The 15508-nt window shown below is 57.4% G+C and overlaps 1 protein-coding gene across 1 annotated transcript; it reads left to right on the top strand.

Annotated features, from left to right (window-relative positions):
- Nucleotides 1-275: 275 nt before the first annotated feature.
- On the top strand, nucleotides 276-9364 carry KCNG4 (potassium voltage-gated channel modifier subfamily G member 4). The gene is made up of 2 exons (XM_047077443.1): nucleotides 276-1031; nucleotides 8594-9364. The coding sequence occupies exons 1-2, from the start codon at nucleotides 282-284 to the stop codon at nucleotides 9362-9364; spliced, it is 1521 nt and encodes a 506-aa protein (XP_046933399.1). The 5' UTR covers nucleotides 276-281.
- The last annotated feature ends 6144 nt before the right edge of the window (nucleotides 9365-15508 follow it).

The following is a 15508-nucleotide window of genomic DNA, read 5'->3' as shown; positions in this document are numbered from 1 at the left end:
CGATGGGAGAGGTGAAGCCACGTGCCCAAGACCACAGGGCCTGGAAGGGGCACAGCTCTGACCCGGGAAGGGATGTCATCATCTCCTTGGGTCACTGACGGGTCCCAGGCACAGAGTAGGTGCTCAGTAAGTCTCTGTTGGATTATTTGAAAAACGAACCACGCAGATGCAGTGGTGAAGCTGCATCCGGGCGGTCGAGGACCCTGCCCTGAGGTTGATTTCTCCCTCTTGTCTTACCTTCCCCCTTCCCCCCCCCCACCCGGTGCAGGACGTCTCCAGCAATGTCCATGCCCTTCAGGGCCAGGGGCCTGCCTCCCGGACACCGCCACCGGGGCTCCTGCAGCCCCCTGGGCCAGCCGCTGCCCGGCTCCCTGCAGCCGCGCTCCCTTAAGGGGCTTTACTACCGCAGGGCCCGCAAGGTGGGCGCGCTGGACGCCTCCCCCGCGGCGGACCTGGAGAAGGAGATCCTGGTCAACGTCGGGGGCCGGCGGTACGTGCTCCCCTGGAGCACGCTCGACGAGTTTCCGCTGAGCCGCCTGAGCAAACTCAAGTTCTGCCGGAGCCACGAGGAGATCGCGCAGCTCTGCGACGACTACGACGAAGCCACCCGGGAGTTCTTCTTCGACCGCAGCCCCAGCGCTTTCGGCATGATCGTGAGCTTCCTGGCGGCCGGCAGGCTGGCCCTGCTGCGGGAGACGTGCGTGCTGTCCTTCCGGGAGGAGCTGGCCTACTGGGGGATCGAGGAGGCCCACCTGCGGCCGTGCTGCCTGCTGGAGCTGCTCCGGAAGCTGGAGCAGCTGCGCGAGCTCCGCCAGCAGGAGGCGCTGCACCTGCGGCGCGAGGCGCGGCGCCCCCCCGGGGACCCGTCGCGCTGGGGGGTCTTCATGGACTGGCTGCGGGAGACGGTGGAAAACCCGCGCTCGGGGCTCCCCGGCAAGGTCTTCGCCTGTCTGTCCATCCTCTTCGTGGCCACCACGGCCGTCAGCCTGTGCGTCAGCACCATGCCCGACGTGAGGGCCGAGGAGGACAAGGTGAGTGCTCCCCGCCCCCGGCCCCCCAGGCCCCAGGCCCGAGGGGCTTAGGGCCCGTGGACCGGGCTCCGTATCTTTTAAAACAGCAGAGAAAGAGATTATTGTCCAGCGGGGGGCTGTGTGCCCGGTCAGATCAACGCCGTTGGGAACGTTTGGGGATGTTTTTGGTTTTGCTTTGTTTTGGAGGAAAAGGCGCATGAAGAGCCTAAGGCCGGCAAAAGTCACGAGGTGGCTCTGCCTCTTGGTGGCCTCTGTTGACAAAGTCACCCCTGGGCTTCGTGTGGGTCGGGCGGGCCCAGCTTGCCTCTCCCCGCTCCGTGACCGCGGGCAAATTGGTTCCCCTCTCTGAACCTCAGTTTCCCCCTCCCTAAAGCGAGCCGCGTTGCTGTGAGGGTTCATGCGCTCCGTGCACGTGTCGTGTGTTTACTGAGCAGCTACTCTGTGCCGCGAGCTGTCCCCGGCCAAAAATCCCTGCCTTCTGGAACCAGAGTCCTCGGGGGCATCCCGGCTCCACATTCAGGTGGAGAAAGTGAGGCACGGGGCGTTTAGCTTTCTTGGAGTTACAGAGCGAAGGCCCTCCGTTTTCCTTCTTGTTACTTGGCCCCTGAGCCTCCCAGTCAGGCCCACTGGATGGGGAACTTGGAGCTGAGTAAACTTCTAAGTGACTCTGCCCCCCTCCTTCCTTGCCAGGGGCCAGGTAGTCTGGGAAGTGAGATACGAATTCGATATTTTGTTGGAAAGTTTACTAGAGAGCTTCAAACCGAGAACTGGATTGTTTCCTAATTTAAAATGTTGTTCCTGTTCTGCTCTTACATTCCTCCATGGCTCCCCATTACCCTAGTTATGGAACTTGCATTATGGTAGATACAGGGAACTGATGAATAGAACACGCGTATAAGATAGTGTACCCTGTGTATCCACAACCGTGGTCCGTGTACAAAACTTCTCTTAAAGATATAGCCCAGGGCAATCTGGTAGGATCAGAGAACTTTCCAGAAAGAAAGGACTTAGCTGGAGAACCAGCCCCTGCCTCACACAGAGTAGGCTCTCAAATATTTGCTGAATAACACGTATCTTGTGCAACCGATAAATGTTTTGTCCTAAAGCAAACCAACCAAAACGTTTTGACTTTCAAATAGCTTTTTTTCTCCCCCCGGGGGGTAGGGGTGGGGGGAGGAGGACTATAGCTCCAAATAGAGACATTGTTTTATTTGTTAGCACCACATGATGTGATTTCAGAGCCTGCTTGTTCACAGAAATATTTACACGTAGACACTGCAGTACAAAATTAGGACCAAAAAAGTGGCCTCCGTCCCCCGTCCTCAGAAGGGTACTCTTGATTCCAGCTGCTGAGAAAGGACCCCCTAGATTTCCATAAACTTGTTCCTCAGGGATTTCCCGGAAGCCAGGATTTAGACCCCCCGCAGAGGGACGAGGTCTTTTCAAAGCCTAACGCTTTGAAAATTACCCCGGGTGTGAACGCAGGCTTGGTTGGTCGGGGACTCAGGAGCTCAAATCAGAGGTCGCTGGGAGGCCCGCAGGACCAGCAGCCCCCTCCCACCGCCCATCTGGGCTCAAGAGCCAGGCTGGTGGTTCTGCTCTTGGGGCAAGAGGGCTTGCTGCCCTCAAAAAAAGGGTGTTTTTTTGTTTGTTTTATTTTTTTAAATGTTTGTTTATTTTTGAGAGAGAGAGGGAGACAGAATCTGAAGCAGGCTCCAAGCTGTCAGCACAGAGCCCAACGCGGGGCTCGAACTCACAAGCCACGAGATCGTGACCTGAGCTGAAGTCAGAGGCTTAACTGACTGAGCCACCCAGGCGCCCCTGTTTCTCTGTTAAGATAGTAATTTGGAGCTCGGGGAGGCCGGGGAGGTGGTCTTTGTTTTTTGAGGCGGTGTCCTTATATTTACATAAGGAGATAATGTTCTTTTCACCACTGCCTGGGTATTTTGTATTTACCCTCGGGGATGGTTAGCTGGCCAGCTGCTTCTGGGGGCCATGCTGTCCTGGGGGACGACATCTGCTCAGATGAATTGACGCCACACGAGTGGACAGACGTGCCAGGACTGGGACGCACAGACCTCCTCCATCAGGCTCGGTGCAGGGCTGGGAGGCGGGCGGTGGGGGGGGGGGGCAGCTTTCCTTTTGCTTTATCTTCTACCTTCTTCCAGCAAAATCTCTTAGAGTCAACTTGGCAGTTGGGGAGAGGGGTCTGCACTGGAGGTCGCAAATTAAAACGGAAGCGGGGGTCGGAGGTGGGGGGGGGGGAGGCAGGGTAGACAAGAAGGGCCGAGCCGAGTCCCTAAGGCAGGGGGAATGGTGCTGGTGCCTGAGAAGCGCTTAGTGAGTGTTGGTCTGATCAGCCCTCGGTGGCAGACACTTGACAGGAGATCCCAGCATCCGACCTTCCATTCCTTCGACAAGCTACCCAGGGCCCACACGCTGCGTTCTTCTAGGTGCTGGAGGCAGGAACGCAAATTTACCTTCTTGGTACGTTTACGGTCTTGTGTGGTCCCCGGGTCTACCAAGTTCCAGCACTTTTCCACCGCTCCCTCCCCAGCCCTCCCCTACCCCCAGCCCCCCCCCCCAGCCACCACCCCTCCACTTTCCCCCTCCACGGACTCCCCCCTCTCCACACATTTCAGTGCACGTGGAGTCACGCACATGTGGCCTTTTGTGACCGGCCCGTCCCTCAGCGTGGTGTTCTCAGGGTCCGTCCGCGCAGCAGCTTGTGTCGCTGTCTCATGCTTCTCGTGGCCCAGTAATAGTCCGCGGTCTCTCCACCATTTGCTGACACACCCCTCCAGCCTCCCCACGGGTCCGTGGAACCCACGCCGCAGCGGCCAGTCGTCCCCTGCCCCTCTCTTGAATCCTGCCTCTGCTCCGTAAACGGCACCTCGCTCTCAGCAGCTGCTCTGTGTTCGGTGACATTCGGTGGTTGCCCCGGGGAGTTCTTCTTCCCCTAGCTTCTTGGGTTTGGGGTTCATTCCCCTCCCTGCCCAGCCTCCTCTCCCTGTATCCGGGCCAGCAAGAAGTATTCCCTGTTTCCGGGGCAGGACCCACTTTTCCTGACTCATTGCAGCTGATTCTTCCGTTTCGTCACGCTCGCCTGTCTCCATGCCCCTGGCCCCCATCTGCCCCCCTGGCCCCTGCTTCCGGAGCCCCTGTGTCCCAGGGCTGGGGAGCAAGGCGGCTGGGATGGGGGAGGAGAGAGAGGGTCAGGAAGGGGCATCACGGAGGGGAGAGAGGGCAGAGACCGAACTGGCTCCCAGGGGAAGCGCAGAGGCCGGGAAGAAGAATGAGTCAGCAGGGCGAGGAAACAGCCCTGGACCCAAGGCCAAGGCCAGGGCACAAGTGGAGGAATTCACAGGCAGAAGGGAGAAGGCCCGAGCTGCTGTGTGGATGCGGGCCAGGACCGAGCTACCAGGAGGCAGGAGGTGGCCAATTCGGGCCATATTTCTGAGGCCCCGGGGTGTGAGGAAAGCTCCGAGGTCAAGCCCTGGGCCCCAGGTCCCTCCCGGATGGAATTTCTGGAACTGGCCGTCCCTGCACCTGCAGCATCTGTGGGGGCAGCCTGTCTTTATGGGCCCCGGAGACAGTGGCCTTGCCCTCGGGAGGCCCTGGCCGTCCTCTGACCCCAGAGCCCCTTACAGAAGCCCCGCTCCCAAGCTTGGGGAGAGGGTTTGCAGCAAAGTTGTGGGACCCCTCAGTGGCTCGCCCAGAGGACCCGACCAGCTCCGGCTCGAGCCTGGAGCTGGCCGGGTCCTGCCTCCTTTTTTATGAAGCCATCATAGTCCACATCCCAAGATGCACCCTTTTAAAGTGCACCCATCAGTGGCTGTGTGCAACGGCCACTGTCCCAGAGCATGTGGATCCTCCCACAAAGAAACCCCGTCCCTGCTTCCGGCGGCTCCCCAAGTCTCCCCCCGCCCTCCCAGCCCCTGGCGACCACGAATGTCCTTCTGTCTCCCTGCGTTTGCCTTCTCTGGACGTTTCACAGAAACGGAGCCCTGCGGCGTCTGGCCTTTTGGGTGCGGCTTCTCTCACGGTGCGTGAGGCCGTGAAGGTTCACCCAGGCTGTCAGCACTTCGTTCCTTTTCGGGGCTGAGTGATAGTCTGTCGTATGGAGAGAGCACGTTTTGTGGATCTGTCCGTCAGCCGACGGGCATTTATGCTGTTTCCACTCTGGGCTACAGAATAACGCAGTTATTTTCCGGTGCTTGCCTGCTGGGTATATTCCAGTGCCTTCTGATGTCTGCCCACGAGCAGGATTGCAGCTCGGATAGCAAACGTGTGTTTAATTTTGGAGGGACCCCCCCCCCCCGTTTTCCAAGCAGCCGCGCCGGAACGCTAGAGCCTGTGACATCTTCACAGTCTCAGCAGCCCTTGTTCTGTCCTGTCTTTATAACCCTCGCCTCCCCACGGAGTGTGGACTGCCACCCGACTGTGGTTTTGATGTCTGACCCTGATCTGTTCTTCGCCTTTTCGCGGTGGAAAATGCCAGGCGTTTACAAAGCAAGTGGAGTAAGGCTGAGCCCCCACGGACCCATGACTCAGTTTCCACGGATGAATCAGGCTTCTCTCTCCCCTCCCTGCCCACCCCGATCGCTGATTCTCGCGGGTGTTCGTTTTGGTTTTACTTTGCGGTCTTATAGGCCCAATGGACATACACTGAGACGCACGGGCCTTGGCTGTGCAAGGAACGGCCGGTGCACACCCGTGTGACCCACACCCCGCTTCCCCGAGCACAGCGCCCATCTCCCCAGGGAGCTGTCCCGTGTCCCCCCACAGCCGGTCCCCACCCCACCCAGAGGCGGCCGCTCTTTCGGAGATTCTGTCCACCACCTCCAATGTCACATAGACGGAAACGCTGAGGGCGTGTTCTTCTGCGTCAGGCTCTCGTGGCCCCACATCCTGAGCGTGAACGCCCGCGGCGTGGCCTGGCTCACCCTCTGGTCTCCATTAGGCCTGATTCACCCTCTTCACCGTGTGGAGGAACCAAAGCGAGAGACGAGGCCCTCCAGGAGGGTGACCAGCCGTCCTGGTTTGCGCGGGACTCGGCGGGGGGCGGGGGGGGGGGGGTCCGGTGACCTGGGACTTTCTGTGCTCAAATCCGCAAAGTTCTGGGCAAACCAGGATTCGTTGTTCACCCTACCTGCAAGATACAACCAGAAGCTTCCTCCGAGAGAGAGAAGAGGTAACTTTTTCATTTCCCTCCTATTTTTCTCCGAACGTGGCTGGCCTGGGAATTACTTGCTCAGCTCAGGCCCCATAAATCCCCGCCGCGAGGGGGGCATTTCTTGGAGGCCCAGTGTGGGGAGGGTGGTTTCAGGGTTTGGGCAGAGCAGCCGTGCAAGGCAGAGTTGAGGACAGCTTGCTGCAGTGCAGGGAGGTGGCCGCAGGGAGGTGGGGGGTGCGTGCCTTGAATAGCCAAACGCCAGCACGGAGGCGGAGGGAGGGCCCACAGAGCCTTCTCCACCTCTCCGGAGTCACTTTCTTGAGCTGTTGGGTCCCCGGTCTGGAAGGGTTATTCCCAGGCTACCAGAAGTCCCTGCGCCAAGGGGAAAACGCCCAAAAGGTCAGCGACAAAAGCAGCCTCGTGGAGACAATCCGGCCCAGAGTCTGAAACACTTCCAGGTGCCCCTGGGTCCCCTGGAGGGCTTGTCAAGGTGCAGATTCCTGGGCCGCACCGCAGGGCTTGATTTTGTGACCAGAGCCCAAGAATCTGCATTTGCGACAAGCCCTCTGGAGGGATTCCCATGCAGGGTGTGCCGAATCGGCTTTGAGAAATACGGCTGCTGTTCCGAGCTCCTTCTTGAAAACTGAAGCACAGAGAGGGGCAGTGACCGCTGCAAGGTCACACAGCGAGTCTGCAGCTCCTGGGGAGTCAGGGTCCAAAACTCGTGAGCACTCCCAGGATTGTGAAGCAAACCCCAGGTGGTGCAGGGGGGACAACGGGTTCGCAGCCGAAGTGGAACCACAGACGCTCTGGACTCCGTGCCCTCAGCAGCCCCCTCCCCGCCTCCCGCCTCCACCCCTTCGGTAGACCGGACAGAGGTCCCGGGAGAAAGCTGCCCGGGCCCGGACAGGCAAGTTGAGATGGGGACAGATCACCCGTTTCTCTTCCTCTAGCGGCCAGACATAAAAAGCATTTCATTTCCATTCGGTATTCCTGTGGGCCCAGGCCCTGGAAATAATTTCTTTTTCCACTTGAGAGCTTTTTAATCCAAAGAAAACTACAGTTGTCAACATCATGCTTTTCACTCAGGCAACTGGCTGTGGTCTCTCATTCGTTCCTTCATCCATCATCGCGATGTGTGTGTGTGTGTGTGTGTGTGTGTGTGTGTAATACTCGAAGTCGGGTTCTCAACTCTGGCTCTTCATTAGAATCATCCATGGGACTTCTGGAAAGTTCTGCTCAGGCTCAAACCTAGATCAACTAAATTAGAATTTCTAGCGGCGCCTGGGCGGCTCAGTCGGCTGAGTGACTTTGGCTCAGGTCACGATCTCACGGTTCGTGGGTTCGAGCCCCGCGTCGGGCTCTGTGCTGACGGCTCGGAGCCTGGAGCTGCTTCGGATTCTGTGTCTCCCTCTCTCTCTCTGCCCCTCCCCAGCTTGTGCTCTCTCTCTCTCTCTCTCTCTAAGAAATGAAGAAACATTTTTTTAAAATTAGAAAAAAAGAATTTCTGGGGTCCTGGCCCAGACATCAGGATTTTCCAAGCCACCAGGTGAGACTTGCGAGTCTTGTTGAGGTGTAAAGTCCGATTCCTTGAGGGATGGGGTGGGGCCCGAGATTCTGGGTTTCTCCCCAGCTCTCCGGGAAGGCTGATGCTTTTGGTTCAAGGACCATACTTTGAGTAGCACAGGGGCTCGTGGAACTTTCTGTCAGGAGCCAGAGGTGGGGAGCACGAACCATGTGACAGCCCCCCCCCCCCACTCAAGCCGGAATCTCCCGAGGGAGACAGACCCTGCGTGAATAGTTGCAGTCACACATCAGAGGGCTGTACCGGGGACCCGGGAGCCCTCTCTGCCCCGCCAGCCTCTGAGCTCCCAGCAGCGACATCTGCTTCTCGATCACGCCACCCACAGAGCCTAGGAGCCGGCACAGGGGGGAGACCTCCATGCATTTTTGTTGGATGAGTGAATGAGGGGTGGCAGGCGGGGCAGTCGCCGAACAGCGTCTACGGCTGAGAGCGCGTCTCCTCTCTGCTTGTGAGCTCGAGCAAGTCATTTCGCTGCTCGGAACCACGTCCTGGGCGCAAAATGAGGTCGCGCTGCCCGCTCACGGCATCACCGTGTGGCCCACGTGACAGAACTAGGGTGGGGCACGGTACACAACAGGGGCTTCTGTCGGTGAAGGTGAAGGTTGGCCGCTGTCACAAAGAGGCCCCAAGCAAGAACGGCTCTGGGCAAATAGGTGTTGATTCCTCCGGCAAAGAGAGAGAGGGGTGAGAGGGCAGCGCTCATCTAGCGACCCAGGATGGTTTCCACCTCCCCATCCCCCCCCCACCCCCGGCCCCAGTGCTGCCACCCACCCCTCATGCAGCGTTCTGTCGCCTCCCCAGGGTGAGTGTTCTCAGAAATGCTACTACATTTTCGTCGTGGAGACCGTGTGCGTGGCCTGGTTTTCCCTGGAGTTCTGCCTGCGGTTCGTCCAGGCCCGGGACAAGTGTCAGTTCTTCCAAGGGCCCCTGAACATCATCGACATCCTGGCCGTCTCCCCGTACTACGTGTCGCTGGCCGTGTCCGGCGAGCCCCGGGAGGACGGCAGCTGGCCCGGCGGGGGCTCGTACCTGGAGAAGGTGGGGTTGGCGCTCCGCGTGCTGCGGGCGCTGCGCATCCTGTACGTGATGCGCCTGGCGCGCCACTCGCTGGGGCTGCAGACGCTGGGCCTCACCGTGCGCCGCTGCACCCGCGAGTTCGGCCTCCTCCTCCTCTTCCTCTGCGTGGCCGTCACGCTCTTCTCCCCCCTGGTCTACGTGGCGGAGAACGAGTCCGGGAGGGTGCTGGAGTTCACCAGCATCCCCGCCTCCTACTGGTGGGCCATCATCTCCATGACGACCGTGGGCTACGGGGACATGGTCCCGCGCAGCGTGCCGGGTCAGATGGTGGCCCTGAGCAGCATCCTAAGCGGGATCCTCATCATGGCCTTCCCCGCCACGTCCATCTTCCACACTTTCTCGCACTCCTACCTGGAGCTCAAGAGGGAGCAGGAGGAGGTCCAGGCGCGCATCCGCCGCCTGCAGAACGCCGCCACGGCCAGCGAGCGCGAACTTCTGAGTGACGTCGACGACCTGGGCCCGGAGGGCCCCGCCTCGCCCGCTAAAGCCCTGTGACTCCAGGCCCTCCAGGGAAAGGGCGGCCCCGCGACCCATCGCCCTGCGCTGACCGGGCTAGAGATCACCACGGTGGAGACCATCCGGTGGGACGTTTCTAGAGCGCCAGGAGCGCTCCCACAGCTGGGAGGGGCGCAAGGCCACCGGGCTTGGCCTGTCGTGACTCGGGACCCCTCTGGCCACCGCGACTCCAGCCGACCTTATCGACGCTCCTTGCTCTCTCCTCTCTCCCTGCCCCTCGCCGAGCACATCCGCTCTTTGTTAGGTCAGTCAGTCATCCCCCAGTCTCCTTCCTTCCCTGTAGTGCTCCACACCCCAGGCTGCGTTCCAGATGCCCACAGAACCGAGCCCGCAGGACTCCGTTCCTCCCCTAAGACCCGCTTTGCGGGGGCCTCCCTGCCACCAGGGACCGGAGGGTCCGGTCACTGCGAACCCTTCTGATCAGATCCCCCCACCACGGCGCATCCTATCGTGGGCTCCCGCAGGGCTCAGTGTGTCCCCTTTCGCCCCAGTATGTTCCATTTTCCCAATGCCGCTGCCTCCCCGCCCCCCCCCCCAACTCTGGACGCTCTCAGCCAAGAAGGCAGAAGCGGCCTCTGCGTTAACCCCCCTGGGCCAGCTGCGCTCTGGCTGGGACGTTCTCCAGGTGGCCAGTTCTTGGCCTTGACAGAGGCTCACTCTTGCAGGACCTGCATCGCCCCTTGAGAGAACCGTTCCTGCTGCTGGATCCCCCAGCGCGGCAGAAGCCGCCCCTTCCCACCCTCAGCCGGGCCACCACGGGGGGCGGTATAGCTCCGGTGCGGAAGTGAGGGCACCCTTCCGATCTGCCCCTTGCCGCCTCCCCAGACCGGGCCCTAGCTGCCAAAGGGTACGTTCCTCAGCTTAGATGTAAATGTGTTTGTCTATTTATCCGTTCGTTCATGAACTCACAGGCCCTTTGCGTCCCAGGGAGGAAGCGGATGTAGGACCCAGCGGCTCCAGATACGGGCAGGGGGTGCCGCGGGGCCAGAGTCATGAATCCCGAGCAGTCAGCCCACGCGGAACGTGCATCTCAAAGTGCACGGCTTTGCAAAAGGGCCCAACAATTCTATCAGCTCTTCAAAGGAATCCATGCCTCCCTGTAAAAGGATATGAAGTCATTAAGTAAATCAACTCTTGTCATTTAAGATGGAGAGACCAAGGCTCAGAGAGGGAAAGCCACCTGCCCAAGGCCACACAGCCAGTTTACTTCCTTAGATCTGCCCCTCCTGAGTCCCAGCGGGACACTCTCTCTAGTGTATCAAGCTTCAGTTCTTAGGCTTTTCTGAAACAGTGCCCAAGCCCTCCCAGAAAACGTTCAAGGTTAAGCGTGTGGCCAGGATGTAACTTTGCCCCGCTACCCTGAGCAGAGTAAGCAAGGTGGTCTTGGGGGTAAGTCTGGCACCAGCTGTCACCCTTCCTTTGTCCTATCACAGTGGACAGGCAGCTGATTTCACCGGGCCTTCCTTTTCTCACTGATGCCGGGGAGAGGTGGGACCAGACGGCGATTAAAGTCCCTCACCGCTTGGACAGTGTGGGATTCTGGGAAGCCGAGTTCATTGCAACAGTGTATGCCACAGAGGGGCAGGTTGGAGACCAGAAGAGAGAGAAAACAAGAAAAGCCAGCCCTGGGCCCTGACTATCCACAGAGCTGCTCCCTTAGCAACAATCAAGTAGTTCGAGTTTGAATCGAAATTCGCTGAGATGTCCAGCTGCCCTCCCGGTTCCTACCCAGACACCTGGGCTCCTCCTCTCCTGCTGGCTCTGGGCTGTACCTACGGGCTCCAAGCCTCTCACCGGGAGTACTGAGCATCACTTACTGTATAATTACTAGTCACCAGGCAACTGATTTTTTCACATTTTATTTGAGAAACATCAAACACAGAGAAGTTGCAAGACCAGGAAGTGTGTACCTCCGATCCCTGAACACCTCTTTTTTTTTTTTTTAATTTTTCATGTTCATTTTTCAGAGAAAGAGAGAGAGCACGAGTGGGGCAGAGAGAGAGGGAAACACAGAATCTGAAACAGGCTCCAGGCTCTGAGCTGTGTCAGCACAGAGCCCGACGCGGGGCTCGAACCCATGAACTATGAGATCCTGACCTGAGCCGAAGTCGGACGCTCGACCAGACGGAGCCACCCAGGCGCCCCATACCTCTTTTTTTTTTTTTTTAACACATGGTACCATTTTGCTTTATCATTTGGAATTTTTTTATTATATACAAATAGTAGGTTTTTCTGGACCATTTGAGAGTAAGTTGGCTACAGCATGGCCCTTCGCTTCTAGAACTTTAGAATATAGTCCCTGGAAAGCCTGTCGGGAAGCCATCCGTCCAAGAGGGGACTGGGAGTCTCTGGAGGTGACAACCAACAAAGCGTGTGTATGTATGTGCATTTCATAATGCCAAGTGTCCGTGATTTCTTCGGATTCTCAAAGGAATCCATGATCCCCCCCGAAAATAGGAGAGGGAGCTCTAAGGTAAACCACTGTCTTCGTTTTAAGCTGGAGAGCCAGGGAGACCTGGAATACTTTGCGGGAGAAGGGGGCGATGGCTGTTCTAAGAGTAAGAATATTTTTTTTTACAAAACCACAGTACGGTTATCAACATGAGCACGTTTACCTTCAATGCAATGGTTTAATCTAATCTACTGTCTGTTCCAATGTTGTCAGTTGACCTAATAATATCCTTTATAGCTTCTCCCCCGATCAGGATAGGTCCGGCATCAGCTGGATAAGGCGTTTCTGCAGCCTATCTCTTTAGCCTCCCACAATCTGGACTGTTTCCACAGCCTTCTGTGGGATTTCTGACACCAAAATTTTGGATGAATATAGCCCTTCCTTTTTAAAAAAAATTTTTTTGTTTAACGTTTATTTACTTTTGAGACAGAGACAGAGACAGGTGCGAGCGGGGGAGGGGCCGAGAGAGGAGACAGAGAATCTGAAGCAGCTCCGGGCTCTGAGCTGTCAGCACAGAGCCTGATGCGGGGCTCGAACTCACAGACCGCGAGATGCTGGCATGGGAGTGGAGAGGGAGAAAGGGAAGGAGAACCCGGGAGCGCTGGCTGGGCCCAAAGACATTCAGAGGAAACCAAAAGGAACCCTGATCATGCAGGCCAGATAGAACGTGCCAGAAGGCCAGGCCTGCACAGGCCACCCTGGGCCACCTGTGCGAGGACAGTGTGTCCCCCTTGCCGATGAGGCTTGGAGCTGGACTTTTCTCTTCGCCTCTGGTCCCTTCCCTCCTTCCCCGACCCTGCCAGCTGGGGGCAACGTGCCGCACGGATTCTCAGAACCTGCCCGTTTTACGCGTGTGGACGAGAAGCCTCAGGAAGGGGATGTAATGTGGCAATTCACACAACCTGAGCTGAAAGAGCTGGGATGGCCTCAGCTCTGTGCCTCACGACCCTCGGCCAGCACCTGCCCGACCCGGCATTTGACCTCTAACCAAGGGGCCCCTCCAGGAACGTGATGTCAGCTAAAAATGAAACAAAGGGCTGTCCCCCAGAGCCCTGTGGCTCCCTGGTCATCCGAGGGGCCCCGCCTGAGACTGCACTCAGCCCAGCTCTGCCTTGGCGGTGGCCTGCACCAAACAACATGTGAAAAATGTGGCGAGACTTTGATAAGTCACCTTTGCTCTCGGGGACAAAACCAAGGGCGGCAGGGAACGGAACGAATTTGGGCGCCCCAAGCTACAATTAGCCAATCTTGCTGTTCCAAAGGCTTCCACTGTACTTGGCCAATGACCAGCTTAAAATAAGATCCCCTGGGGAGCTCGGCAGTCCCAAGCTTCAGGGGTCCCCTGCCCCCTGCCCCCCCCCCCCCGCAACTCCAAGAGAAACATTAAACGATATTAAAAAGTGATGTTGTGGCTTCTCTGCTGTATTGGGGCAGGTCTGGTCACGGGGCCGCTGGGTGAGGGGTGGTAGGGGTCAGGGGTCATCCACCCCTGGGCCACAGCCAAGACCGATTGGGAGGGACAATAGTTGGTTTCCGGGCAGTATTGCTTAAGTGTCTGCGATGTGCCGGGTGTTGTTCTAGCCCAGCAGACGCGGTGGTTAGCCCGGCAGGTGCTGGTGTGGTCCTGAGTAGAGAGGAAGCCGGGACGCAGGAGGTCAGACCACAGATAATTCCAGAAGGAAATGAACTGGACCAGACCAGCATAGCTCGTGGTAAGTCCTAGGAAGGAAGAGCACAGTTTGAGGACGCCAGTGACATGGGGACACGCTGGGGCCCAACGTGGACAGGCTTCTGAAGAGGTCTCGCTCGGTTCTCCCAGGTCTTTGGGTTCCCCCAGAAGCAAACCCTGAGTCAAGGATATACATGCAGGTGGTTTATCCGGGACCCTGGTAAATACTGGCTGGAGAGAGAGAAGCGAGTCAGGGAAGGGAAGGCAGTACACCCAGGGTGTGGGATCAGCCCCACGGGCTGCTAGAGTTCAAGCCCGTCCGCACTCCAGTTGTCTGGGAGACGGTGTACCCAGGAAAACGCCAAAGGTTTATTGTATGAAAGTAAAGTTCCTGTCATCCGGATGCCTATTCCGGTGTCCCAACAGGTACAGCTTAAACACTTTCTAGGACAGACCCAGAAATACCAGTTAGGGATGTTTCGTTTCCAAATACGGGAAACCCTATTCAGACTTCATTAAATAAGCAGGCAATCAGACAAAAGGAGACAGACTGGTTCTTATAATTGAAAATCCAGATGGAGTCAGGTAGGGCTTGTTCCAGGTGTTTGGCCAATGTCATCAATATCAAACAAGCTCAGATTCTCTGCATCTTCCCTCTGCCTCCCTCGGTGTGTCAGCTTCACCCCCAGGCTCCCCTCATGGCTACAAGAGGGCTGCCCAAGCTCCAAGCCCCACAGCCCTCGTTCCATCAAGCCCACGGAAGGCAGAAGCCTTTTGTTCCCCCAGAATCCCAAGCATGCGTTTTCATTGAGTCCTACTGGCTGAGTGGTTTGCTGCCACAGCCCTGAAACAATTTCTGTGGCTACACTGATGGGTTTACTCGAGTTGGGGCTCGCCCTGGAGCCGAAGATAGGCTCAATCAATCCCACCCAAACCACATGGCTGAGAATGGGGAGGGTGAGTCTTCCTGGAGGAAAATTGGGGCACCGTTCCAAAAGAGAAGGAGGTACTGGGCAGCGACCACATGATTTGGGACAATCACAACATGTATAGGGGGCTGGCTGCCCCCACCTTCTGCCCCATGACTTCACACGCATCCCTGGATTCTCATGGCACCCTCTGTGGAAGGTATGATTATCCCCATTTTACAGACAAAGCAACTGAGGCTCAGGGAAGTTGGGTGAATAGCCTGAGTCACCTGGCCAACAGTGATGGATTCCAGATTTGAACCCAGTCTGGCTGGCTCCAGACTCTACACTTTTTTTTTTTTTTTAACGTTTATTTATTTTTTTGAGACAGAGACAGAGCATGAACGGGGGAGGGTCAGAGAGAGGGAGACACAGAATCCAAAACAGGCTCCAGGCTCTGAGCCATCAGCACAGAGCCCGACGCGGGACTCGAACTCACGAAGTCAACGCCCAACTGACTGAGCCACCCAGGTGCCCCAAGACTCTCTGCTCTTAATCTCTACTTCCTACTGCCTTCCAGAAGCCCCTGTAATATATATGTATATTCCCAATGGGCTCTCTCTCACTACAGAGATGGTGCTAAGATCTAATCCTCCCTGTAAGACAGTATTCCACAGCGAGGCTATTTGGTCTTTGAAAGAAGCAGGCTTCCTGGTCCAGAGGGATGTCCTGGCGCTTGGTTCTGCTCTGGGTCTCACACACTCACCAGCTCAGCTCGTTGGTGGGTTTCAAAGTTTATTTATTTTGTTATCTCTGCGCCCAACGTGGGGCTTGAACTCACGACTCCAAGATCAAGAGTTGCACGGTCCTCCGACTGAGCCAGCCAGGTGCCCCAAGGGTGTTAAGTATCTGTCAAAAAGCCCCCGGTCTCTGAGAGTCTCCCCTGTGCGAGGCCCCCGGCCAAGACTTCATGCACCTTATTTTGTCCACGAAGCGACCTCTAACAAATGAGAACATGGAGACACGGAATGGTCCCACAGATGGTAAGGGCAGAGTTGACATTGACACTCAGCTTTGCCGGTTCCAGGGCCTGT

Source organism: Lynx rufus, unplaced genomic scaffold (genome assembly GCF_022079265.1).
Source record: "Lynx rufus isolate CCGP_SWC_20201006 ecotype Redwood Valley unplaced genomic scaffold, mLynRuf1.p SCAF_16, whole genome shotgun sequence".
Classification (NCBI taxonomy): Eukaryota; Metazoa; Chordata; class Mammalia; order Carnivora; family Felidae; genus Lynx; species Lynx rufus.
This window is presented reverse-complemented; position numbering and strand designations above follow the sequence as displayed.

Excerpts from the sequence above, each read along its gene's own strand:
- KCNG4 (XM_047077443.1), top strand. The coding sequence starts at position 282 with ATGTCCATGCCCTTCAGGGCCAGGGGCCTGCCTCCCGGACACCGCCAC. Across the intron at positions 1,032-8,593 it reads TGAGGGCCGAGGAGGACAAG|GGTGAGTGTTCTCAGAAATG; the intron begins GTGAGTGCTCCC and ends TCGCCTCCCCAG.